The sequence below is a fragment of the Emys orbicularis genome, chromosome 2 (assembly GCF_028017835.1).
Source record: "Emys orbicularis isolate rEmyOrb1 chromosome 2, rEmyOrb1.hap1, whole genome shotgun sequence".
Classification (NCBI taxonomy): Eukaryota; Metazoa; Chordata; order Testudines; family Emydidae; genus Emys; species Emys orbicularis.
In genome coordinates this window covers 65,154,385-65,180,969 of record NC_088684.1, presented here as the reverse complement: position 1 = coordinate 65,180,969, position 26,585 = coordinate 65,154,385, and the positions used below count along the sequence as shown (strand labels likewise).

General features: G+C 44.4%; 1 protein-coding gene across 1 annotated transcript in view; it reads right to left on the bottom strand.

The window, feature by feature from the left end:
* Positions 1-26,585, bottom strand: part of ASPH (aspartate beta-hydroxylase) — a 210,016-nt gene that overhangs the window by 9,487 nt on the left and 173,944 nt on the right. Inside the window, exons 24-27 of the mRNA XM_065400175.1 lie at positions 21,430-21,567; positions 10,067-10,202; positions 9,114-9,205; positions 4,598-4,731 (exon numbers count right to left, since the gene is read on the bottom strand). Of these exons, the coding sequence (XP_065256247.1) occupies positions 4,598-4,731; positions 9,114-9,205; positions 10,067-10,202; positions 21,430-21,567 (500 nt within the window). The remainder of the gene's footprint in view (positions 1-4,597; positions 4,732-9,113; positions 9,206-10,066; positions 10,203-21,429; positions 21,568-26,585) is intronic.

Sequence of the window (26,585 nt, the reverse complement as noted above, 5' to 3'; positions counted from 1 at the left end):
AGGTTGATGCAGCTATATAGGCAAAATGCAACATTTAACAGAGGCAGCATTGTTCATACCAGACAGAGTAATGATCCCCCCCACACTTAAGGAGTAGAAAACACACAGGGTCTACACAATAGCATAATTTTCCCGTCCGAAACAGAGCACACATATCCCACGGGAGCCTCACAATGGTGAGTAAGGGGGACTGATTGTTTCAGGGCTGCACTGTCCTCTGGGTTTCTGTGCCTTGGGGAGAGCCAACAGCTTCAGGGGGCACCTACACTGAACACTGTCCCAACATTTTCCACAGGAGTTCGTCCTGGATGATATCTCGCTGCTGAGGGTGACCTGGGAAGCAAGGGAGGGTATTCTACTGCAATGCGGCTTCCGCCCTGGCCCATATGCAGCTTGCCTGTGTGCAGCAATGGTCCCCCCTCCCCTCGCGGCACAGTGGCGCGGACACTTTAGCCTGGCTGGGACAAGGACCACGGCGGCTCTCCCGATAAACCTGCACAAACGCATTGCACACGTTCTGGATGAGACATTCGAGGAGATTACCGAGGCCGATTACCGCGATGTGATAAACCACATCAATGCACTATTCCGCATCTAGGCATGCATGCCTAACCCTCCTCTCCCAAAGAGCCCGCACCGAAAAAATCCCTTCCCGAAAAAAAAAACTGCTTACCGGGATCCTGCTCTTCTGTTTGTCCTCCACCAAGTACCGGCCGCTGCGACTGGCTACCTTCCTCCTGGCTCGAGAAGAGCTCCTGGCTGCATGGCTGCAGGGATTCCGGGGTGTCTCCATCAGGCCCACCACCATCACTCCCGTTTTCCTCCTCCTTCTCCTCTTCCTCCTCCCCCCCCCACACCGGCTCTGAAGTGTCCATGGTGGTGCTCGGAGTGGAGGTGGGGTTAACCCCAAGTATCGCATCCAGCTCTTTGTAGAATTGGCAGGTCGCGGGGGGAGCACCCGAGCGGCCGTTTGCATCGCGGGCTTTGCGGTAGGCACTCCGCAGCTCCTTCACTTTAATCCTGCACTGCAGGGCGTCCCGGTCGTGGCCCCTTTCCATCATGTCCTTTGATACCTTCCCGAAGGTATCGTAATTCCTACGGCTGGAGCGCAGCTGGGACTGTACAGCTTCCTCCCCCCAAACACTGATGAGGTCCAGCAACTCGCCATTGCTCCATGCTGGGGCTCGCTTGGCGTGTGGAGGCATGGTTACCTGGAAAGATTCGCTGATAGCACTCCACGCCACGCCGGGCTGAGCAAACAGGAAGGGGATTTTTAAAATTCCCGGGGAATGTAAAGGGTCGGTCACATGGTTGGTTACCTGAGGCCAGGGCAGTAGAGTTTGAACTGATGACCAGAGTGGCTAGAACAGGCATTGTGGGATACTGCCGAATAATTCTGGAGGCCATTCACAGCGCATTGGGCGGCCACACTGGCGCCGCAGCGCTGCAGCGGCAGCGCTGCACTCACTATTCCTCTCGGAGAGGTGGAGTACATGCAGCGCAGCAACCACGGAGATACAGCGCTGCAAATGCCTTGCCAGTGTGGACGGGGAGTGAGTTACAGCGCTGGGGGCGGCTTTACAGCGCTGCAACTCGCAAGTGTAGCCAAGGCCTAAGAGCTGATCACAACATGGTAGCATTCAAAACAAACACACAAAGACTTTGAAGGGGGTGAATGAGTAAAATATAAGGCTAGACTTTGCACTTGGCTGCATGCCCAGGAAAGGGCACATAGGTGCTGCTTCCGTGGGTGCTGCGGGGCTGGAGCACCCACAGGAAAAATTGGTGGGTGCTCTTCACCCACCGGCAGCTCCCTGCCCCGTCCCAGCTCACCTCCGCCTCCTCCCCTGAGCGCACAGCGGCTCCGCTTTTCCCCCTAGCTCCCAGCGCTTGTTGCCCTGAAACAGCTGTTTCGTGGTGGCAAGCACTGGAAGGGAGGGGGGAGGAGGGGAAATGCAGCACGCTCGGGGAAGAGGTGGGGCCAGGGCGGGGATTTGGGGAAGAGGTCCAATAGGCACGGGGAGAGGGCAGAGTTGGTGCGGGGACTTTGGGGAAAGGGTTGGAATGGGGGCAGGGCGGGGCCGGAGGCGCGGGGTGGGGGGGGGAGTTGAGCCCCCACCGGTACTGGGAAAAGTTGGCGCCTATGAAAGGGCATCGTGTGAAGTAAACCTGCCTCATGGACTCAACGACTTTAAGGTCAGAAGGGACCATCATGATCATCTAGTTTGACCTCCTGCGCATTGCAGGCCACAGCACCTCACTCACATAAGTTATGTCGCTCAGGGAGGTGACTTACATGCCCACTCGCTTGCCTTGCCTCTGGGTGCCTAGGAGTAAATGAGCACTGCATTTCCATTACTCTGCACTACACAAGGGGGGCAGGGAGTGGGGAGGTGTGGAGTCAAAGCTCTGACCCCCTACCCTGCCAGCCTGCACAGCTGAGCCAGCTCAAATGGGTGGGGTAGTAATTTGCTACTGGTCTTAACCAGCCAAGAAACTTCACCACCCGACACCTGATGTAACGCCATGAACTGTCACTCTGGCTGGCACAATGGTCTTAATAGACTATGAATGTTTGAGGATGATGATGATGATGATGATGTCGTCATCGTCATGGACGACTTAATCAGCAGGGAAGAAGCAGACCTGTCTGAGACACAATTCCTTTCCTGCACTGCTCCCACCTTGCCTCACCAATGTGCCACCCCATGTACAGGGGAGGAGGAAAAGTAAAACCTAACGCTTAATTTTTATTATTGCAAATATCATCATTTGGGGTGTGGTGGGGGGAATTGTGTCTTTGGTAATGAATATTCAGCTCCTGCGGACGTAAACTGGAGCTGTACATGTCAGTGTAGCAGAACCTGGCCCTTATATATTAGTTTTACATTTTTAATAAGTGAATTTAGTGTGTACAGAATGTGCCAGACTCAGAGCACTGGGGACTGAAACCCTCTCTGTACAGAGCAGTAACAACACCAGCTTCCCTATGCTTCCTTGACAAGCACCAGATGTGGAGGGACCAATGCAACAGGTGAGAGGGTAGTTCAGTCTCCATGCCACTAAGCTGTCTGCTCGGATTATGACAAATAAGAATGTCAGTTGTGATCACGGATTGAGAGTTGTGGACACCGGTTCACTCGGATCTGGAGTGAAACCCACCACTTTGTTTCACACAGGTCAATGAACAGCCATTTGATGACCCTCAGTGACTACTGATCTGAATTCACAACAGTGAACAGGTGGAAGGCGCCACACTCATTAACAAACCTCTAAGCCATCTAGCCACCACTCCCTCCTGCCCAAATGTGTACAGTACCTTCAACCTATTTCAAATACTGAGCTGGAAAGCTGAGAACAAATGTATTCATCAGTGATTAGACAAAACATACTGCATCAGCTGCAATGCTGACACTGTGATGGAATATTTAAATGAAGTACATGCTGGCAGGAGTCCCAACACTTCTGCAAACAGCTAGATTATTAATAGTTGAAAACTCCTACTCTCGGAATTCTATAAATCATCCGCTTTGGTTGGTTTACAGAAGACTTCACTCAACTACATGTTGTCATGATGCTTGATGTGTTTTTCATCACTAAATGCGTCTCCATAGTAGCAGCATGCACTCAGATGCTGTCATAGGCGTGCGTATGCTGTAAGAAATATACTAGCTCTCTGAAAATTCCCAGTGTAAACAATAGAACTCCTGGGGGGTTGGGGTGGCGGGGTGTTCTGACTAAGAAAATAAAAATCTATAAGTGAAAGGCAAATTTTTGCAAGTTAAGGCAATTCAATTGCTTAACTTTAACTTAAATTTTATATTTTTGTGGTTTTATTTATAATGCCATAGGCAGGCATCAGATGCTACAGTTTGGTTTCTCCGGGGATTATGTTGCCTGAGCTCAAATATCCAGTTGTTTTTTAAGGTGAGCAAACAGAGATTGAACAGGTCTGCAATGCAACGTAAGAACAGTTTTCCTTCTTAATGCATTTTAAAATTAAGAAAACTTTTTATCAGATCCACATATTGGGCCAAATCCTCCACTACTGTAAAATCAGCATAGCTTCACTAACTTCAACTTCAATCCAACTGAAGTCAATGGAGCTATGCCAATACATACCAGCTGAGGACCTGGCCTATATGGGTAGACTAGAGCGCTCTTTATCCTCAGCAGTAAAGAAGTAAACAGAGCTGCGGTGAAGAGTCTAGATTTTGCTGATCAAGATGATTGATCTCCAAGCAGAGGAAAGGGAAAAATGGCATAACTCTTGCATTCAACTGGTAAATGTCATTGGATTAACTGCCTGTGATTCAAAGCCTTTGGCCTATAGACACAGTTCCTAAGAGAAAAATGGCCGTGACATGAAAGAGCAGGTTTCATCTCAAAACAGTGTTGGGTCACTGCATGACAATAAATTCATTTATTTGTAACAAGTTCTAGGGACCAAGCTGCTTGTTATATATTTTAATTGAAGACCCCTTTGCCAGCAACCCACACACACATCAGAACTGTCTTTTTTGTTTTGTGGGTCACATCTGTAAGCAGGTGCAATCCAATTCTTTAAACCTTAGGGAAGAGAAGGAAACAAACATACCTGTTCTCCTCGGCACATCGAATTCTGCAGCCTTCTTTTGGTATAACCAAGCCCAAATGCATCCTCAGCCTACAGTTAGTAGGCCCTGTGTGAGGCCAGACATGAGTCCCTGGGTGCATGACGGAATACTTGATCTGCAAACAGAGAGACAATTCTTTAATCGGGTCATTTTCACGAACCTTCTACTAGAAGAACAGAACTTTACGACAGCTGATTCAAGATGAGTCACAACAGCCCAACATTGCAGTATGCAGTGTTGCTGTAGCTGTGTCTGTCCCCGGATATTAGACAGACTAGGTGGGGAGCGAATATCTTTTATTGGACCAACTTCTGTTGGTGAGAGAGACAAGTTTTTGAAATACAGAGCTCTGCTTCAGGTCTGGGCAGGGCCGGCTCTAGGCACCAGCAAAACAAGCTGGTGCTTGGGGCGGCACATTTTTAGGGGCGGCATGGCCGGCGCCAGAATGCCGCCCCTAAAAATGTGCCCCGGCCGCCCTAGCTCACCTCCGCTGCCGCTCGCGCGCCGCTACTCGCCCTCCCTCCCAGGCTTGAGAGCCTGGGAGGGAGGGGTAGAAGCGGCGCACGCGCTGCGGCCACTCGGAGTCTCCCCCTCCCTCCCAGGCTCTCAAACCTGAGACGGAGGGGTAGATCCCGAGCGGCCGCGGCGCGCGAAACAGTTGTTTCGCGCGCCGCTGCTCCCCCTCCCTCCCTCCCTCCCAGGCTTGAGAGCCTGGGGGGAGGAGGCAGGGCTGGGGATTTGGGGAAGGGGCGGAGTTGAGGCGGGGCCGGGGTGGGGGTAATTAAAAAACGGGGGGCGGGGGGCGGCCAAAATTGTTTTTGCTTTGGGCGGCAAAAATCCTAGAGCCGGCCCTGGGTCTGGGAAAGGTACTAAGGCTATGTCTACACTGCCACTTATGTCAGTATAACTTATGTTGTTCAGGGGTGGGAATAAACCAGCCCACTGAGCGACATAAGTTACATCAACATAAGCACCGGTGTGGACAACGCTACTTGGTGGGAGAGCTTCTACCACTGACATAGCTACCACGGCTCGTTGGGGTGGCTTAATTATGTCAACAGGAGAGTTCTCTCCAGTTGGCTTAGAGCGGTTGTCCGAGAGATCTTAGGCTAGGTCTACACTGCAGCGGGGGTCCGACCTAAGATACGCAACTTCAGCTACGTGAATACCGTAGCTGAAGTTGCGTATTTTAGGTCGGCTTACCTAGCGGTGAGGACGCGGGAAAGTCGACCGCTGCCGCGCTGCCGCCGACTCCGCTGCCGCCTCCTGCCGAGGTGGATTTCCGGAGTCGACGGCAGAGCGATCAGGGATCGATTTTACCGCGTCTTCACTAGACGCGGTAAGTCGATCCCCGAAAAACCGATTGCTACCCGCCGGATCGGCGGGTAGTGAAGACAAAGCCTTACAGCAGCTCAGCTGCATCGGTACAGCTGTGCCACTGTAAGCTTTCTAGTGTACACATGGCCTAAGAGTATCACAGCTAAATACGAGATCGAACAGATAGTGCATATTCTAAGGGATCATTCAAGGGGAAGTGGCCCATTAACACCACTCCAGTCATAGGGAGGTAAGGAGGGCGGGAGAAGCAGCTGTGGGGAGGGTTACTGGGTTACAGATTGTTGTAATGAGCCATAAATCCAGCCTCTTTTTTAACACCATGATTTTTAGTGTCTAGCAAAGTTATGAATTTAAGCTCCGAGGCTTATCTTTTGACTTTGTGAAAAGTGTTTACCCACAGATAATATAGTGGTGTTGTCTTCTATTTTCTTGTGTGAGTTCATCTGAGAACATAGCGATTGTCTGGTTTCACCCACATAGCTGTTATTGGGGCATTTAGTGCACTGGATGAGTCCACCACCTGTTGTGACAGGTATGTGTAGGACCCATGGATTTTGAAAGCTGTATTGTGTGGGGTGTTGATCATTGTAGCCATGGAGCTCTGTTTGCAGGTTTTACATCTATTGTTTTAGCAGGTGCTGCTTTGAGTTGGTGTGTCCCAGTCTGTGGACAGCTTGCTTCTGATGATGAGCTTGGAGAGGTTGGGGGGTTGTCAAGGTTCAGGAAATATTTCTTTCAGGATGGGTCCCCATTGAGTATGGGTTGTAGTTGTTTGATGATACCTGTGTGGGTTCCAATGTGGGGCGGTACATGACAATTAGGGGTGTGCTGTCAGAGGGGGTTTTATTTCTGTATTGAAGTAGGTCCCCTTGGGATATCATGGAACAGGCCACCCAAATATCCCAAGAGAACCTTCTTCAACACAGAGATAAAACCCCCACCAACTGCACACCTACCGTCCCACACTGGAATGCATATGGTGTATCATCAAACAACTCATGCCATACATATAATTCATAAGTACTGTACCACACATACATTATTAATATATAACATCCATAAAACTGCATTAAAATAACGTTACGGCTGTAGAATCAAGCATTCGAAATTTAGGAAATGCCAGAATTAAATTTGTCCATGCTACTTTATTTGACTCCGTTATGATATGCAATATGATATAATCATTATATGGTACCACATACTATTTTTTCCACAGGATCTCTGCCTCGTTCAGTGAATGGGTAGTTAATTATTCAATATTTCTTTTTTATCCTCATTCAATGCGTGTCCCCAGACTTTATTTAATGCACACCATCCAAACCCTGTGCTGAATACAAAATTATGAATTTCCATACAGGTGTTTCTACAATGCTCTCCTTATAGTATCTGAGTGCTTCAAAAACATGAATGAATTTATCTTTACAACACCCTGTGAGTGTATAACTCTATTTTATGGAAAGGGAACTGAGAAACAGAGAGAATTCTTTAACAGGGTACTAAATGGGAGGAAGCAGTAGATGTAATATATCTTGCTTTTAATAAGGCTTTTGACACAGTCCCACATGACATTCTCATAAGCAAACTAGGAAAATGTGGTCTAGACTAAATTACTATAAGGTGGGTGCATAACTGGTTGAAAGATTGTACTCAAAGAGTAGTTACCAGTGGTTCACTGTCAAACTGGGAGGAAGTATCTGGTGGGGTCTTGCAGGTCTGTCTGGGATCTGGTACTGTTCAATGCTTTCATTAATTACTTGGATAATGGAGTAGAGAGCATACTTATAAGATTTGCAAATGACACCAAGCTGGGAGAGGTTGCAAGAACATTGGAACATAGGATTGGAATTCAAAACAACCTTGACAAATTGAGAATTGGTCAGAAATCAACAAGATGGAATTAAATAAAGACAAGTGCAAAGTAGCACACTGCAGAATGAAATTACAAATGCACAATACAAAATGGGGAATAATTGACTAGGCAGCAGTACTCCTGAAAAGGATTGAGGGGTTATATTGGCCAAGAAATTGAATATGAGCCAACAACATGCTGCAGCTGTGAAAGAGACTACTATTCTGGGGTGTATTAACAGGAGGTAACAGTCCTGTTCTACTTGGTGCTAGTGAGGCCTCATGCAGGTTACTGTGTTCAGTTTTGGGTGCCACTCTTTCAGAAAGATGTGGACAAACTGGAGAGAGGTCAGAGGAGAGCAACAAAACGGATAGAAGGTTTAAAAAACCTGACCTATGAGGAAAGGCTAAAAAAAAATGTGTATGTTCGTCTTGAGAAAAGAAGACTGAAGGGGGACCTAATATCAGTTTTCAAATAGCTTAAGGGCTGTTATAAAGAAGTGATCAATTATTCTCCATGGCCACTGAAGGTAGGACAAGAAGTAATGGTCTTAATCTGCAGCAAGGGAGATTTAGACTAGACATTAGGAAAAACTTTCTAACTATAAGGTAGTTAAGCACTAGAATAGGCTTCCAAGACAGGTTGTGGAATCCCTGTCATTGGAGGTTTTTAAGAACAAGTTAAACAATCACTTAGCAGGGATGGTCTAGATATACTTGGTCCTGCCTCAGCAGGGTCCCCTTCTGAGGTCCTTTCCAGCCCTACATTTCTATAATTCTTTAAATTTGGAATGCTTGACTTTGCAACCCTAACATCCTTTTAATGCAGTTTTTGGATGTAATTTCCTAATTAAAACATTGAAAAAACAGACATTTCATCCTGTAGAATCATCCTGACCCAGCTCGGGTCATCAGCTGGGTCTGGACATTTAGATCCGCAACTAACTGAGTAACTGGTAGCAGGAGTAGGCTGTTACTCTCTATGTGGACCAGGCACTGGGCAGGGATGAGATACACACTTTGCCAGCATCCTGTGGCGAGTCTTAAAGTTGCCTTCCAGAGGCAGAAACCTGAGGAAGGGCAAATGGAAGTGGCACTACCACCTGCCTGCCTTGAGGTGAATCTTCATGCTGACCCACAAGCCAGATTGGTGCAAGTGGGTTTAGTTTATAACTCCCTGAACCAGCTTCAGTGGATCTGGCCCACTGAATGAACTCTGCTCAAGTCAGTGTCCCCTATGTGTACAGCATTAGTCAGCATCACCTTACCCCACCCTCTTGGATTGCAATAATGAAGCATATGAATAAGTACCTGTCCTCTTCGGCACCCTGTAGCCTCAGGGAATCTTTCCAATAAAGCACATGTTTTATGGACGCCTTTACAGGCATTTTCATTTTTTCTTCCTAACAAAACAAATTGGCAAGTGAAACACTATATAAATAATCTCTACACTTCCCACTCACATAAGCATGTTTCATCCAAAGATTTCAAAGAGCTTCCTACAAAAGCCAGGTAAGTGTTACAGTTCCCATTTCACAGAAGCAAAAAGAGGATAGACACTGAAACTGAAGCAAAGAGAGATGGTTAGTAATATTATCAGTTTAAGTTATGGCACCCTGCTTTTAAATCATTCATTTAGGGTATGAGTCATAAGACGATGAATGAGGCTCTGGGGAAAAGAGATGAAAGTGACTCCCATCAAGACAAACTATACCTCAGTGTTGAAATGATATATTTTAAAGTGCTTTCTAATGTGTAAATCCCTACACTACTTAAGGTCATTCCAACATTCAGGCCTCCCACATCATAGCTCAGAGAAAGAGCAGCTGGCTTATTAAAACATATAATGTAGCTCATATAGTTTCTGAATGACAGAATTGCATCTGGTTGGTGACAAAAGACTGGAGATACATTTTTTCCTTCCCACCTTCTCTCCTTCCTCCGGGCTGATTTGTACTTGTGCACTACTGACTTTGCTAGAACAAAATCTTGGCAACCTTGCCAAGAGATGGATATTGTCGTGTTGGATTCTGCAGGTGCTCCTGGGCAATGTGATTTAGCATAAAGAATTCTTGCTCACTATGCTCAGGGTGCAAATACCATTTTATTAGCTGCCTTCTGCCACAGGCTCAAATGACGGTTCCAGAAATTTAACAAAATAGCATTGGTTTTGTAAAGCTATGTTACTATTTCTTATTACAGAATATTGAGTGAACAAAGGGGAGGGGGCAATGGGAAGGAAGATTAATAAATAGGTTACTTACCTTGCTGCCACAATGTGAACTGGCTCCAATCTCCCTTTTCTCGCAGGTTCTCATCTTCAGGTAAGAAGAGGCCTTTTCCTTTATCCATCACAGCAAGCCCTTCATCACGAATAAGCTTCCAGTTTTTTTCTAGGGACTGTAGTGAGAACCACCATTATTATTCTGAGAATTTGTGTTCGGTTTTAGCACCTCTTTAGTTTTTCTGTTTTTCTCTCTCTCTCTTTTTAATTTAACAGCAGTAACAGCGTTCATCATTGTCAAGTTTCCTTACTTTCAATTTCTGAGAAGTCATATTAAGGCTGTAAAAACAACCATCATGTCGTTCTTCAGATTCAATTACTTTTGTATCATAAAAATTTCAATAATCCCCAGCCAGCTCACAGACTGGCCCCTACTTTAATTTGCTTTTTGATTAGCCTAAGGGCTGTGTAACAGGTCATTTTATATTGCAAGCTAACAAGAGTGCTGATCTATTCAATCTCAGTACACTAGTACTTGGCATACTCTTGAGACAACAAGCCCACTACCAGAATCTGAAACTCAAAGCATCAACTGAATTTTACAGTTCAAAGTGGAACAATGTAAGCACTCTACTTAACTCTGCAATTATAAGTTAAAACTTCAATGAGGTCTACTAAGCTTCAGTCGCACACTCTCATACTATTGAAAAGGAAGATAATATTTGACTTGAAATTCCAGCAGAAGGATTATATTAACACTCTCCCTGAAAATGGTGGACAAGTTTAAATCATAAACATCTATCCTCTGTTTGTCCAGTATGCATTCAAAACTGAATCACTCTTCAAAAGTTAGTATGAGACATTTAAAGCTCTACTCCTCTCTGCTTCCTTAGAACATTATGTTTGCATAGAATCTTATAAATTACAGAATTAATATTCTAATTGTAACCAGTAATTTTAACCTTACAGTCATATAAGTGAACACAGTAACAATTGGACCTAATGATACAAAATTGATTTCTATTTCCCAGTGTGGAGGATTTTCGGGGAACCCCATATGCCTTACTCTGAATTATAACCTATTGCTAAGCTAGCAACAGCAGGCCGTGGCAGGCCTGCTTAATATTAAAAGTATATGCTTTAAGTTATAAGCTTGTGTGACACAATGCAGGACCTGTATGGCTCAATCAAAAGGCCAACAGGAGAAAAAGGGAACCAACGCCTACTGGTAGTTGGGTAACCTGACCTAAAATAACAGTAGTTTAGCTATGAAAAATTAATAAAGCAAAAAAGTCTTGTACAGTGAAACCGCAAGTAGGTGGGCACACAGTTAAAAAAAAGGGCTTGTTGTACAACTCTATTAGCAAATTAAACGCATTAGGTAACTTAGTACTCAATAAAGTAATGCAACAGAAGGTAATGCAAGAGGGGGGGCCGTGCAGGAGCCTCTAGCAATAACAGGAAAAACCCTAAATGGTATCGGGTCCAAGTCGCGGCCCCAGAGAGGCTCTGATTGGTTTGCTGATAAATATACCAAATAAGGCTGATAAGATTTGTAATGCTTCATTACGCGTTGCGGTTTTTACCTTTATAAGCTTAAAACTGTGTGATTTATGTAAGGCGGCTGACCCCTTGCTTGGGGATACGCCGACCTTCCCTTTATGCATAATTGTATTGTGTTACCTAATAAAGGTGCATCAGTGTGTCTGACCCAAAATCAACGGTGTGGTCAATTTTTCCACGACAATTTGGGGGCTCGTCCGGGATCCACAGATGACATCCCTGGATCGGAGGACCGCGGGCAGTTCTCTTCCAACCCCGGGGCCCATCTAAGAGGTAAGAGACCTTTTGAAATCTCTGCTGCTAGGGGCCTGGGAGAGGACTGGTCCGTAGGCTCTGACAGGGGTAAGTCACAAGCTGGATCCAACCTTGGGACAAAGTCAGACACGCTTGACGCCTTTATTCAGGTTTGTGTTAGACTGGGCGGGTCTCAGTCTCCGAAGTGTGTTAGGCTGAGATGCGGTCTCAGTCTCCGAAGTGTGTTAGGCTGAGTTGCGGACTCAGTCTCCGAGGTGTGTTAGGCTGAGTTGCGGACTCAGTCTCCGAGGTGTGTTAGGCTGAGTTGCGGACTCAGTCTCAGAGGACTGTACAGTCTCAGGAGGTGCCGGCGAGCCCCCTCGGACCGCGCTCCTTTGGTCCGGAGTAGCCTGATCGCCTATTAGAGCTGGGCGTTCGGGGTCCCGGAGCCGACCAGGTTGGGAGGGACAAGGGGCAGTTTTCGCCCTGGCGGCTGTGCCAGGAAATGTGCCTGTGTGTGTGAGGCCGGGCGGCCTGTGTGTGTGTGTATAAGGCCAAGCGGCCGGAGTGTGTTGGTCGTGGAAAGACGCCCCAGACCCCCTGCGAAGCAAGTAATTGCTCGTGACCGGGGGGGGTGTTCTGAAAGCAAGCTCCACGACCCGCTTAAAGAAAGATTAAAAAGCTTCCCCGACTGGCAGGCCTTGGTAAGTGGCTAACCAGCCGGGGTGCTTGTGTGTTCCCCATCCCGTTGTCCTTTACCCCTCCACTTCCCCATGGCCCAGTGACCGCTCTTTGAGCACTGCCTTGTAAAAGGCCACGGGGTCCCTTTTTGTTCCCCCCGGAGCCATAAGCTCCCTTCCCTACCTCGGAGAGGAGGGAAGCCCCAGGAAACCGTACCGTCGGCTCAAAAGCTACTGCAGCACCGTTGGCTTGAAGGCTGGTGCCCAGGGCTGGAGAGGGACGTACGGGGACCACGGGTTGCCCAGTCAGCCCGCCCCCCTTGTCCGCTTTCCTGTAGGTTCACCAGAGGAGAAATGCCTGGGAACCTGCTCCCTTGTGTTCCTGCCATGAAACAAGGGCAGGCCTAAGATGGGCCATTAGTGTAGAACTGTGGTGACCCCCGAGTTAGCATCCTGGTGTAATTGGCTTGAGTAAAAGTGAGCTGTGAAAAGAATGGGGGCCAAAGGATCAAAAATCCTGCCGGTCCCACCCAAAGGCACGCCTGCTGCTTATATGTACGTACATTATGGATCGTCGACGTGTAAATATTTAAATAAGTGGAACTGGTACACTAGAGATAATCCGAAACTGCAGTTTCCCCTGGAGGGTAGCTTTGATCTTGACAGGATGGTGCACCTTAGAGGAGCCCTTCTTGCCAACACGGTGCCCCAGGGTCAGTTTAATGCGTATTTTATGTGGTACAATAAGATGGGAAAGGATTTGCTGTGTAAACTGAATTGTACAATTTTTTGCTCCCCAGACGGGGTGTTTCTGAAGGTGCCCGATCCTGCACAGAATACAGTTTTAGCTCTGCTGCAGGAAGAGCAGGCTCCGATGGGGGACACCCAGTCCAGCCCTTCCTTGTTGCAACAGGAATTGCTGGCAAAGGTCTCACCCACGTTATGGGCAAAACATGCCAACCAGGTTGGGCGCATTGGTTCTGCCCAACCGGTTAAAATCCGTGTAAACCCAGCGAAGCCCCTCCCCAGGATCCGCCAATATCCATTATCCAGACAGGCGGAGGAGGGTATTCGCCCGGTAATGCCCAGGGTTTATAATTGGTCCCCAATTTCTTAACTCATGACGTATTGTTTGTACCCTGTTTGTGGTTTAATGGAATAAAAGAAGCTGGTGAGCTGTTGCTGGTGTGTTGGTCTCCGGACCACACCCCAGTGCGCACTGGTTTGTATGTCAAAAAACTGGCCTCAGGCTATGAGTCTTTGAACTAAAATGACTGCGCGGGGGTCTTTGACCACGACAATTTGGGGGCTCGATCACTCGACGTCCCACCGGACCGGAGGACCGTGGACCGCTTTCACACCGATCCCAGGCGCCAGGTAAGAGACCCTTGTCTCTATTTGGGCTTCGGTGGGGAGCTGCCCATAGGCTCTGGGTTCAGGTAAGGGCGCGCTGTGATCCGAACCTTTTAAGGTAAGACTCATTTGCCTGACGCCTGTTCGTTTTGTGTGTGTCTGTTCTGTAACTTGTCTGTTTAAATTCTTGCATCATGCTGCGCTCTCTTAGGCTATAAGCTAGGGGGGAGGGCGTAGGGATTGTCTGTTTTGTGGTGTGTACACGAGGTCTTAGACCCAACGGTTCCTTTGGAACAGCCTCGGTGAAATTACTGGGACATCCGTCTGGCAGTTAAACACTTTTAGAGTGCCAGCCCAGAATAAAAACAAGTTTCGGATGACAGGAGATTATGCAGGCAGGAACAGAGGCTGAATAGGCTGGGTGATCTCTCTGGGATATAAAGGAAACCACCACTGACTCAAGAATGCCCGCATTCTCCACCAAGTTGTGGAGGATTTTCGGGGAACCCCATATGCCTTACTCTGAATTATAACCTATTGCTAAGCTAGCAACAGCAGGCCGTGGCAGGCCTGCTTAATATTAAAAGTATATGCTTTAAGTTATAAGCTTGTGTGACACAATGCAGGACCTGTATGGCTCAATCAAAAGGCCAACAGGAGAAAAAGGGAACCAACGCCTACTGGTAGTTGGGTAACCTGACCTAAAATAACAGTAGTTTAGCTATGAAAAATTAATAAAGCAAAAAAGTCTTGTACAGTGAAACCGCAAGTAGGTGGGCACACAGTTAAAAAAAAGGGCTTGTTGTACAACTCTATTAGCAAATTAAACGCATTAGGTAACTTAGTACTCAATAAAGTAATGCAACAGAAGGTAATGCAAGAGGGGGGGCCGTGCAGGAGCCTCTAGCAATAACAGGAAAAACCCTAAATGGTATCGGGTCCAAGTCGCGGCCCCAGAGAGGCTCTGATTGGTTTGCTGATAAATATACCAAATAAGGCTGATAAGATTTGTAATGCTTCATTACGCGTTGCGGTTTTTACCTTTATAAGCTTAAAACTGTGTGATTTATGTAAGGCGGCTGACCCCTTGCTTGGGGATACGCCGACCTTCCCTTTATGCATAATTGTATTGTGTTACCTAATAAAGGTGCATCAGTGTGTCTGACCCAAAATCAACGGTGTGGTCAATTTTTCCACGACACCCAGCCATTTACTTTGTTCACTGAACCACATTTTGCATGAGCAATTTTGCATTTCCCCCTCCAATTTTTGAAAACAAAAGCACTTGTGTAGGAATATTTTAATTCATGCAAAATGGGCTCTTACTGGTTCATCTCCATATCATCTGTTTGAATGTGATGGGCTAGATGCAAGGATTGCTGTGTGAAATTCTAAGACCTGTGTTAATGAGGGAGGTTAGCGTAGATAACCATAATGGTCGCTTCTAGCCTTAAAATGTGTGAATCCATGAAATTTCCATTTCAGTTCAATGGTGCATTGCCACTTGACTTTCTTCAGTTAAATGACAGGCAGCAAGCGGATCCCAGAAAATTGATCCCTTGATACCCGCAAAGTGAAGATGTGATTGTAGCATGGGTAGGTATGTTGCCTCCCATGCAAACCCCAAAGCAGAGTACTTTATGGATATGCAGTTTCATAACATCAGCCTCTGAGATTTTTTGGAAAGGCTAGAATGGAGCTACTGAAGACAGCGTTGTTAACCCAAGCCAGAATTGGCAGGTGAGTTAACACCACTTCATGTTCAACGCTGTAAAAGGCTGTTGTTCCAAATGAAAATTCTATCATGAATAACTGACCACCTATTGGCAGGAACAGAGGAAGGAAACCAATGCAGCTTGACTTTATACAGGCTGTAATCTAAAGTAATACAGGTCAAGAAAATCAGAAAACTCTAAATGGTGCCGGAGGTGCTTTGCCACAAACTCCTCAATCCCCTGGCCCAAAGAGGACAGGTTGAGACTGGGCAGTAATTAGCTAGAATATCAGCGTCAAGCATTTCTTCTATTTGAGCAAGGATCTAATGCAAAAGGTCTGTATCCTGCCCTCCCAAAAGGAGATATTGTTAATCCCTGACAATAATTGGCCCAGCACCCACCTCTTGCTAGCATGAAGAGCATGGGTCTATATCACAGCTTGTACATAGCATCTTCCCTACCACTTCTAGAGGTCTGCAAGCAAAACAGGCCAAAATTCAACTGGAAGGTGCTTGTACTTTCCTTTTAAGACTCTTGTCTCCACAGACCCATGGACAAACTGTTTTGAATATAACTGAATATGTCTGCAAAGCAACTTGATAATTCTTCACTGCAAGTAATACTAAAATCTGTCTCTTATCAGACGGAAGGTGGATTCAGGAACCTGAGCACTACGTGGAAAAGTTCAAACACACTTGTTTATCTCCAAGACCCTGGTTTTGAAAACACTTACACACATGCTGAACTTTAGCTATGAGTAAGGCTGCAAGTTTGTCACGGAGGTCACGGATTCTGTGACTTTCCGTGACCTCTGTAGTGGCCAGTCGCACCGGCTGCTGCTGGGGCAGTCTCAGGCCACTGCCACCTCCCCAGCAACAGCAGTAGTTTGGGTAGGGAGCTCAGGGCTGGAAGTTGGGGCACGGGAGGGGGTGAGAGCTCTGGGTGGCGTTTACCTCACGGGGGAGGAGCTCCCCTGAAGCGGCAACTTCCTTTGGCTCCTCAGCAAGGGGGCTCTGTGCGCTGCCTCTGCCTGCAGGCACCACCCCCAAGGCTCCCAATGGCCGCAGTTCCCAGCCAATGGGAACTGTGGAGCTGGCACTTGGGGAGGAGGCAGCGTGCAGAGATGTGTGACTGCACCTCCGCCTAGGAGCTGAGGGATGTCACCGCTTCCGGGGAGGCGAGACCCAAGGCTGCCCCCTCCCCTGAGCACCCATGGTGCCCCTTGGGCCACCCCCCTCCCCAAGATTTAGTCAGGGGTATACAGTACAAGTCATGGAGAGGTCATGGGCCATGAATTTTTGTTTACTGCCCGTAACCTGACCATGACTTTTACTAAAAATGACTAAAACGTAGCCTTAACTACAAGTAGTCCTGTTGAATGAGTGTTTGCAGGACTGGGACCAACTGTCTTGCTGATATTCCAAGTACTGGCATTTCCCAGGAAAATATTAAAAATTACCATACTGTATTATATGCATAGTTTCAAACAACAGGTTAAGACCAGCCAACTCTTTTGAGTTGTGATCCAATCTTGGTTCGAATCAAGAATTCAAATGTGAATAGTACCTCGAGTACAAGCATTTGTTCAATAAGAGCTGATTTCTATAAACCGCTACTTGTTTTTTCCTCAATGTCTTTTTCTTAAACACTAATTGCATCTTATTGTTGCTTTACATCTGATTACACTGTAGATTTTAATTGCAAATACTGTACTACACCCGAGTATGGGTTTTCTTAATTTAATCTTGATTTTTAGAAAAAAATATTACTGAACACACCAAGAAATCTTCACTCTGAGTTTCCAAAGCCTATTTAATCTATAACCATCACCAGTGTCACAACAATAAATATTTAATGCCTTTGCTCTTTGCAAGACAGGGCTTTCCTTAAAGTCTCCCCACACTTTTTTTTATATTAAACAGTTACTTCTCTTAATTTAAAACTAAATTTCACCATTAAGTTTTAATCTTTAGCCTTTGTTTTCTAAACCATTTCAAACCTAGGTGTCAGCATGATCTGCAAAAGGTGCTATTTAACCACCCAGCACTCCTTTCAAGGCCAATTATGGATTGTGGACATGTGGTAGGGTAGCTACCTCTCATTTTCTTCCAGCTGAGGATGGCTTAAATTTCTTAATTAGTAAAATCCACATTGTCAGAGAAAACAGAGAGCACATGATCTACTTTAATCAATCATTTCCACTCACTATAGTACATTGCTGGCAAAGTATTACTGGGATCCTTTCCAAATGTCAAAGCTACAATATCAGGAAAGGACAAAGTTATCTGTGTTGGTACTTATTTAGGACTAGCAAAGATTATTTCAGGATACAAAAAATGTCTTACCTCTTGTACATTTTGAATGAGAACTAACTAACCAGGAAGTAAACATACTGGAGTTAAACAAAAATACCACAGAATGGTGCAATGCATCAAAAATATCCTGCTACAGGCTAGCAGAGGGGCAACTAATTGCATCAAAGAAAGGTGTCAGCTGCAGAAGCAACTTAGTTTGCTTTACGTTCAGAGATGTATATATTCCTTTAGTCGAGACTGAAGAAGAAAGGAGGCATTTCCTGCATCTTATTAGGGCTTGTCTACACTGGCACTTTACAGCGCTGCAACTGTGTCGCTCACGGGTGTGAAAAAACACCTCATGGAGCTGGGTTTTTTAGAGTGCTGGGAGAGCTCTCTCCCAGTGCTGTGCTACAACTACATAAGCCACTTTAAAGCGCTTTAACGTTGCCAGTGTAGACAAGCCCTCAGAATCCCTCAAATACTATGATGATGACCTAGACAGACATACAGAGAGCAATATTACCAGCACACCTACTTACCAGTCACTCAACAGGCTCTTTCCACGCAGCACGGTTAGGTTCTCTGCCCTCTAAGGAATTGGAGGCTTGTCACCAATTAGGCTTGTCCCTATTTTTTTTCAAGAACCCTCCAAAGCTTAATTATTAGACTGTATGCAGCAGTTGCAGGGGCATTAACCCCTTGCTTTACCAGGCATAAGCATCCCATGAAATGATATTGTTTTAAAATATGCTTATAATCATTTTTGAATAGTCCCTGGATCCTGGAATTAGCTGTGTAATTGGAAAGGAAAGGAATACTAGAACAAGGCATTTTTTCCTAAGTTATTTGTACACTGAGCAAGACAAGACATAGTTCAATTCTCATCCCCATTCCAAAGAAACCATAACATAACATTAAATACACTTATGGTAGTCTAAGTGACAAAATGGTACTGTTTCGAACATGGCTATCCACTGCTGTGTTAATTAATCCAATGAACACATTATAGCAGACAGTGTAGATCAGGACAAACTGTGTTCAGCATTGTATCACTGACGATGAATAAACCCTCAGTGTGTAGAATTTAATCACTGTAAAGCTGCCATAGTGCTGAATATGGTTTGTTCTTGTCCTCACTGACTGCTAACTTGCATTCAACAATATGTAGAACAGCTCTGAGGGAGAATAGGCCTGATTACCCACTGCCTGGCACCTTGTGCAGCCATGTACCCCTGTGCAAAGAAAGTGTAAAACTCTTTCATTCCCATTTGGTTGCAATTTACATCCGTCTCGCACAGATGTTAAATGACTGTACAAGATGCAAAGCAGGGAAGAATGATTACAGATTGGTTTTCATTGTGTGGGATGGGGAAACAACTTGCACAGATTTCGTCTTTTTAACAAAAATGTAAACGGAAGTCAGAATGCCTTTGAAGTTAATAAAACAGTCGTTTTTATGAAGTTTGTTACCACTGTCTTGGGAATGCTACTGCACATTTTGCTTGCAGCACAGTACATTTTTAGAATTCATTTAACCTTTTTTAAAATGTTCAAATAATTGTACTGAGTCATTGGGGGTGGGAATGGTAGAGGGTGGGAGAGGATACAACACTACAAATCTTTTTTGGAGATGCCTTCAACTTATATTTTGGAATCACACTAGCAACTGTGAAGGTTACCTTAAACTTAAAGAACGTGAAACATCTCTCTCCCCAGTTAAAGTAAAATGTACCTATAAATCAAGACCAGCAATTCAGTCCAAGTGCAATGACACGATCTGTTACCAATAACATAGCCAAGGAACTAAATATTGCATTACCTCTGAGTACTTTATTATTCATCACCTCATAGTACTGTGCATCCGACCTGATTAAGCTTTTTATTTTAATCATGATTTTGCTTACAGTGATTAACAAATGTTAAAGGAACAGGTTTCACTGTTATTTGGACAAATGACTGACCTAGCTACCTTGGTAGTGATTCTACCTGGGAAAAACAGACTGCACAACTTTGTGTACAACTGTAACTGTCTACAACTACAAACAAAAACATATTAAATTCCACCGGGGCGATATTTTTAATATATAAATGAAAGACACAAAATAAAATAAATATCAAACTAATAAATATGTGAGACATAATGTGAGTATACAAATATTTTCCAATGTCAGCTTTCAGATCCAAATTGACAAAAGCTTGGAAATTGCAGATGGTAATTCACATCAAGCTTCAAAAATTCTACATTTTCCTTGACCATCCATCTATCCCAATTGTTGTTTCACTTCCTTATATTATTGATCTTCCTCTTATTGTTCCTACTCTCTTCTGTCATTCATTGTGATTGTACCTCGGTGCTTTCAGGGATTCCATTGCTTGTATGATTTACATTATTATATCCTATGGGCTTAAAAGTGCTTTTAAGGTGCCACCCCACCCCCGAAGGAATTCAGGGAGGCACTGTACTTCAGAAAGGCAGGCTCAGCTCCTGGAAATCCCTAAGTGCTGGGGTAGCATGACCACTGCATCACTATTGAGGGTGCACTATTCACTTCCTCTCCGTGCCTCTGCTGGTGGATGTGGACGGGACAGGGCCATGGCTCCATCTTTCCTGAAGCTAGCTCTGAAAGGGCACTGCCCTGAGGACTTCCACAGTGCACAGCTCCTTGACAGGGCAAGAGGCACCCTGTGTTCTGATCTCTCCCCCTTGTGCCAGGCAATATATGGTCCTACATGTTTTTCTTCATATACAGAGTGTGTGTGTGTGTAGATACACATCGATTTTATATTCAATACAATGTTATTCGGGAAAATGTGTTGTTTTTCTCAGTAACTGGGAAATTACAATGGACAATCAATTTTTTGCTTTAGATCTGCACCAAAACCATAACACATGTTGTTTTATATATAAATATTAAAATGGCTGTCTTGGAGGAATCAGTCCGTTTTTTCATGGAAATGAGTAGTCGTGTTTTTAAAATGCCTGCATAGTAGAATGTTGCTGATTCACACTTTGCAAGTATGCACAAAAATGTTACTTATTCCCATTTCTCATCAAGGATTTAATAGAGGTCTGTTGTAGTGAGGTCTCCTTTTGTTTAAGGCTATATTCTTTACAAGATATACTAGAATACATTTTTGCACATGATGAAGTATTACTATAAATATTAAAACTGAACTACACTTGTCAAATTAAATGAGCAAAGAGCATTAAAATAACTAAATAGTATTATCCTGGTGTTCTTTATTGTATCTGTCACTTGGGGCCTCAGCTCATATTCCTGATGCAATTAAAACTCCCAATGAAGCCACTGACTTTTGTAGTACAAGGGATGAAGGATATGGCCCTTACTAATTACAAAACTTAAAATTCATAGAGGGTGCCCGTCATTGGTGCAAATCACTGAGGTTCTGCTGTCATTTTGCACTTGATAAACTTCAATGGCCTATCATATACATTTTATATTTACTGATTACATCTATCTCAGCCACTCAGTGTAAAGCATCTGGAGTTAACTTTATAGTCTGTTAGTTAAAAGAGAGAGGGAGAAACTCATTACTTACCTTCACCAATTCAGTATAACCAGTTTCCTTTGCTGTCCACCAAGGCTGAGCTTTTAGTCCATTAACATTGTAGAGAGAGCGCTGCCAAACCGATGCAAAGTGACCTCTCTGGTGCCCAAGCTCATACCACTTGTATGCCTAGAAGATTGAAGTTGTTAACAACCAATTTACATCAGCCCAACTTCAGCAGAAAAGAATAATCTTAAAAAGGCATTTCAACACCTCTGAATGACACTCCCTCTTGGCAAAGCAACGGGCTTCCTATATGAGCATCATTTTATCCTTTAAGATAGCCTGGTAATAAGCACTTAAGAAAAAAAATAATAGAGTAGATTGCTAGAGTCAACCAAAATTGTGAGACCTTCCGGTCTGTATTCACCAAGACAGGTGAAAACCAACCCCTAGTAATTCACCAAGAGGAGGGCTGTTCCAATAGTTCAGGGCTAAACTGGGACTTGGGAGACCTGGGGTTCAATCTCTTGCTCTTTCCAGGTGAGCATGAGCAAATCGCTCCTCCCCTCTATGCCTCAGTTCCCTATCCAAAGAACAGGGGTGACAGCACTTCCCTAGCACACAGGGATGCTGTGCAGACGAATACCGTAAAGACTGTGAGGCACTCAGACACCACTGAACCAGGGGCTTTGTGAGCACCTGAGAGAGGAATCCTGATTCCATACTAGCTGACACACCACACTCACCAGACCAGGAGGTGACCCCCCCCAAAAAATTCTCCCTGCTCCCCAGTCCCCTCTCCAAAGCTCCCCCGCTCAACGCAGTGCTGCCGAGAGCCCCTCTCACAGACCTCCTGAAACAGAGAAGTAGCTGCTGCTGGAGGCCAGGCAGGAGGCTGGTGGTTGGACCCTCCCTGCTTGCCCCCCCCCCTCCTACCATGCCTCAGCCACTCCAAACCAGTTGGGGAGAAGGCAGGGGCGGAAGATCAGCTGGCTCCAGAGAGGACACCCAGCTCCAGCATCCTGATTGCCCAGCATGGGAACAGTAACCCCTAGAGTCAGGGGCTGACTGGCAGCTGCCTTCTCCCCGCCCAGCTCCATGTGACTGTGCACATTTTGATTTATTGAATCAATTATAAAGACCATTTGATTGCAGCCGGTGTGCCATACTTTGTTAACCACTGCTCCACAATCAATCCTGTCTAACTCTCGTGCTCTTGCTTTGGTCTGATCCTGCAAGCTTGACCACAGTGGGACTACTCACATGAGCAAGGAATCATAGGCTCACACCCTTTATCAGCAGGCAAGGTTAATTTTGCCTTTTTCTGCCACTAGAGTACATATCGAAGGAGAAGAAAAGATGATCCACTCCAAAGAGAACTCACCAGAGGGTGAAACACTGCTTGTGTTTTTGATGTTGTATTAATTATAATAATAATAATTATTATTATTTGTATTCCAGTAACACGTAAAGGCCCTGATTAGGCACTTTGTGCCAAACACTGTACAAACATAGAATAGAAAACAGTTCCCTTATCCCTTCTGTTACAGCGAATCCCTGGCTGTATGCAGTAACTGCAGTCATCCAGTAAACTGCACACAGGTGGCACAAAGGACAAAAGCCCAAAACTGTTTGCAGTAGAAATACAGATGTTTAACATTTAAGCAAAAGGACAAATCACGTTTGGTTCTCTCTGTAGGTAAGCCTCTGGACAGAAATGAACACAACCAACTGAGCACATGTGACATTCCATCCAGTAGAGGGCAGTAGTGCCAGCATATTAAACTGCCCCCCAAAGCCTAGAGAAGTAGACACAAAAATAGAAGTGTTTCTTGTACAGGAATCAGATACTACAGTACTGTATGCTTTGACTTAATCTTAGCCATCACCGATTAAAGAAGCTATTGGATTTCTTTACATAATAGAATTCCTTCCTAAAAAACCTGATGTGTCATTTTAACCAATTACTTAATACACTTTTGTTCAAATAAAAAAAGTACTTTACACTTTAGTGGATGAGTTGGATTTCAAAGACAAGTTATTAAATAACCATCAAGGACTATGAAACCAGAGAGAATTACAAGAACAAATGGATATAAACTGGACATTAGGAAGTTTAGACTTGAAATTAGACGAAGGTTTCTAACCATTAGAGGAGTGAAGTTCTGGAACGGCCTTCCAAGGGGAGTAGTGGGGGCAAAAGACATATCTGGCTTCAAGACAAAGCTTGATAAGTTTATGGAGGGGATGGTATGATGGGATAGCCTAATTTTGGCAATTAATTGATCTGTGATTATTAGCAATAAATATGCCCAATGGTCTGTGATGGGATGTTAGATGGGGTGGGATCTGAGTTACTACAGAGAATTCTTTCTTGTGTGCTGGCTGGTGAGTCTTGCCCACATGCTCAGGGTTTAGCTGATCGCCATATTTGGGGTCAGGAAGGAATTTTCCTCCAGGGCAGATTGGCAGAGGCCTTGGAGTTTTTTCGCCTTCCTCTGCAGTGTGGGGCACGGGTCACTTGCTGGAGGATTCTCTGCACCTTGAGGTCTTTAAACCATGATTTGAGGATTTCAATAACTCAGACATAGGTTAGGGGTTTGTTACAGGAGTGGGTGGGTGAGATTCTGTGGCCTGCGTTGTGCAGGAGGTCAGACTAGATGATCATAATGGGTCCCTTCTGACCTTAAAGTCTATGAGTCTATTTCTTTGGAGGTCTATGTTTAAGTTTTCGTCACTCTTAAAATATTGGATGATACTCTCTGGTGTATAAAACTCTGATGATCTATGAAGGAGAGAATTGCTGCAAAATGTGCTCTTACGGTAGATGTATGAAGCACTGAAAAGCCGTGTTGACAAATAGAATAACAGTGGACAGCCTTGGAGCTTTTCCTTTTGACGGCTATAAAATATTACAAGTTTCTGAGAGGAGATTTTTAAAGTTGTCTCTTTAGATATGGATCATAAAAATGTTATGTATTACCTTGGGTAATTTCCAGTATATCTTTATAGTTTAAGCTTATCTGGGTTAAGCCTCTGAAATGGAAAGAGGATGATTTTTAACATATGTTCCTCAGCCTGTAGGTTGTAGTAATAGACTAGTACTAGTAGACTTTACCCACTCACTGCCTGCGCTCATTTGCAATATATCTAAAGCTAGCCCAGGTAACAAGAGTATGAATTACCTGTTTCAACTACTGACTGTGGAAAGAGATCACTAGTGCTGTTCAGTTATGTGTAGGGTTGTATATTATTGTTAGCCCCTATTAAAAACATTTTTATTTCAAATACACCTGTTAAGGTAGGGAAAGATTAGGAGGAGCCCACTCTACAATTTAAGATAGCTGCAGCAATAAACAATGTTTTCCAATTGATTAATAGTCTGATAAGTACTTAGTCCATATAATCCCCATGAAAAATCATTTTCTCCACTTATTCTTTACATAACACTTTCCATTCATTTGATATTTTTATTATTCAGTGTACCATCTTATTTGAGTTGGAAAGAGCCTCTTCTACTCTACCCCCTGCAATTTACCAAAGCTGAATTGCTAATTTAGCCCTAATAGATGAATGTCTACCTTCTGTGATGACAATTCCACATGTTCCTTATGTACTGATCTCAAGGCCAGTGAGAAAAATTTAGATTAACCGTGGACTTTCCACTGTGATAAATTTAAGTCTGCTCTGTTAGAGCAGAAGTTCATTCATCATTGATTAGATCTTTTTCTACATAACTTTGGCCTTCAACTCCATAAACATTAGTACAAATCCCTACTTGGGAATTAGGATGGTACAAATTAATTGTGTCTGTGTGGTATCATTAGCCACACATAATCAATAATTTAGTCCTCTAGTATGATCCTTACAAGCAAGATTATTCTTCTTTTCCTTAATCTTCTCCTCTTTGAGCATAAAGGGATTTCAATTTTGTTTTTTATATATATATGGGAGGCCAACTAATTCTTACTTGCACATGAACTTTTAAATCCACAAGAATTCAGAAGAGGGATATTTTATTATACTTCCACAGGAGATAGTCTAACTTTAAAAATTCAGGTGCTAAAATGTTGTCACCTGGATCTGGAGATTTAGCTTCAGTCTAATTGTTATAATCACAGTTCTATAAGATTTGCATAGAATAATTGAAGGTCAGTCATATTTGGTTATCTGGTTCCAGTTAAGATCACAGCCAAAGTCTGATTATAGCCACTGGTTTATGTTGACTACAGAAATGCCATGAGCAGATTTTTTTGTTCCACTGATTGGATATAAGATACACAAGAGGACTGCATTTCTGAAACGGCTTGAATGTCGATGCCTCTGAAATATTTTGTGTGTCACTGATAAATAACATACAAATAGAAGATTCTCTCAAGACAGTGCTTTCTTGTTTTCAGCTGTCCATACTCCTTATCAAAGAATCTTTTTTATTTTCATGTCAATATTAGGATTCATAGTTTAAAAAACACCCACATTTTCTGATTTCCCCTCAAAAGAAGCAGGGCTAATCCACATGTGTAACCTTGAATTTACTAAATTCAATAAATCAGAAGCTCTCTTGGTTTCCATTATATTTTGTGCTCATTATGCCCTGAAGAAAAATCCTCAATATTTATGCAAGAATTCTATTTTTCTGATCTGCCTGCTAATCTAACACACGAATGAATACAGGAAACCAATGCACTGGTTCAAAGTCCTGCACTACTTATATGTCTGTTGCAGTGAGAGCCCTACTCCCATAGTTGAGGTCTAAGGCAGTTCGTTACATTGAACCTGTGAGCAAACATTCACACATACACTGTATTCATCTATTTTTGTCCATGGGGGAAAGGTTCCTGTAGTTCAGGGTTGGTTCCACCTGCAGTGGTAGCAACATACCTTTTAGTCAAACACAGATACTTTTTAGTCAAAAATTTTACTCACTGAATCTGTGAATTCCCCTGGTCCCCTGACTAGCCCTCCCTGGCTACCCTGCTCACTCCTTGGTTTGCACTGGTTATCTTTCTGTGCCCTTCCCTTCTGCCCTGCCCCGCTCTGGTGGACCAGGATTTGTTAACGGGTTGCTGTGCACCCACACTCCAGGCAGACTTTCTGCTGCTGATGTCCTACAGTCTGAGCTCCACCAGATTCTGGGCTGTTAAACCAATGGGATTATTCACATTCCCAATGTTAAGACCATGATTAGATGCTTTCCTGAACTG